The sequence below is a fragment of the Pundamilia nyererei genome, unplaced genomic scaffold, assembly GCF_000239375.1.
Source record: "Pundamilia nyererei isolate P.nyererei 1_Seehausen unplaced genomic scaffold, PunNye1.0 scaffold00557, whole genome shotgun sequence".
Taxonomy (NCBI): domain Eukaryota; kingdom Metazoa; phylum Chordata; class Actinopteri; order Cichliformes; family Cichlidae; genus Pundamilia; species Pundamilia nyererei.
In genome coordinates, this window is record NW_005187958.1 from 94,384 (window position 1) to 95,886 (window position 1,503).

A 1,503-nucleotide genomic window follows, 5' to 3' on the forward strand; every position below is an offset into this window, starting at 1 on the left:
AAAATGTCTAAAACGATAACCCAGCATGGAGAATGTGAATGAAATTAATTGAAAAAGGATCCATCATTTATTTTTATTTTTTACTTCATTAATTTTATTTACTTGTCTTTTCTCCTTGTTACTATGTGGAGTGGTATATTCTGATTGTAAATTTGTTGTTTGGTTTGAGTTAGGACTGGAGATAAATGTTAATGTTAGTTTGTTCCTTGACTTTTGGTGCACACTTGCAATATAAGTTGGATTGTAGATAGGGCCAGGGTTTAAAAAGAATATATCCTTCTTCCTTCCTTTTCACACATGGTTGCAGTGCTTTACTGATAGAAAGTGTAGTTGGTTTGTCTGAAAGAACTAACTGTGGAAACTGTTCTACCAAGTGTGAAATAAATAAGTAAATGAAATGAAAAGGATATGGCCGGCCAGTTGGAGCCTTTTGCGTGCAACGATGTCGTGAAGTTTAACTGTGACACTCCTTCGCAGGATCTCCTCGTTGGTGACGTGGTCGGTGTAGCAGATCCTAAGAATCTGGCGAAGACATAGTTGCTGAAAGACATCAAGCTTGGTGTTGATGCAGGCCGACACCTTCCAAGTCTTGCTGGCATAAATGGCAGTTGGGATCACGATTGAATTAAGCAAATGGAGTTTGATCTTGAGGAAGATGGTGGGGGAGGACGAGATCTTGTTCATCCTCTGAAATACTGCAGCTGCCTTTTCACTGTGGCATTTGACGTCCACCTCCGCATCACCGTCATGGGAAATCACGCTACCGAGGTAGGTGAATTTCTCAGATTCTTCTAGCTGCTGTGTCCCGATGTAGAGCCCTATCATAAGTTGGGATGTTCACCTGCAACATTACTGTGTGTGAATAGACATGAGAAGACTGTCTGAGGCTGTGTCCTAATTCAGCGACCACACGCTTCGGATTACGCTCAGTTCGCCTACTACGTACGGCATGTATTAGAAAGTACGAGAAGTGTGGAAGTGAGAGCCTTGTGAAATGGGACAATCTAGCATTCGTCGCGCTGCTCAGGTTGCCTGGCAACCATGGATCTAACCGCAAGAAACGTTTCATACAGCATTGTTTGACAAAAATGAAGGAAAAATATTTTTTTGTTCCTTCAGTTTTGTTCATGACATCACTTTAATTAGTTGAGTATCTGCGGCTAAGATCACGGGACTGTAAAAACATGATTGTTGGGCCTCATTTCTGTACTGAACAGTCATTTTAAGAGTAGTTAGCAAACAATTAGCTAATGCTATCCATGAGACTAAAGTCATCTCACTTTGGTAACATAAATATGGCTAATATTGTAGTTAGTATTATATTTATCAGCAGTGAGCTTGAACTCTGTGTCAAATAAGCTTCAGTAAAGAGTCAAGTTGCAGTTATTTATATTTCCTATAACCTTAAGTCTTCATTCAAAGACAAGTATATTTAACAGTCAATATATAGATGTATCATATATAAGAGACATATTGTTCTTTTATTATGTTGGCATTACTAAA

The 1,503-nt window shown here is 39.0% G+C and overlaps 1 protein-coding gene across 1 annotated transcript in view; it reads right to left on the bottom strand.

The window, feature by feature from the left end:
• The window catches only part of LOC102199927 (protein NLRC3-like), a 57,671-nt gene extending 56,846 nt beyond the window's left edge, over window positions 1-825 (bottom strand). Inside the window, exon 1 of the mRNA XM_013907852.1 lies at window positions 418-825. Coding sequence (XP_013763306.1) covers window positions 418-825 — 408 coding nt within the window. The remainder of the gene's footprint in view (window positions 1-417) is intronic.
• Between the last annotated feature and the right edge of the window lie 678 nt (window positions 826-1,503).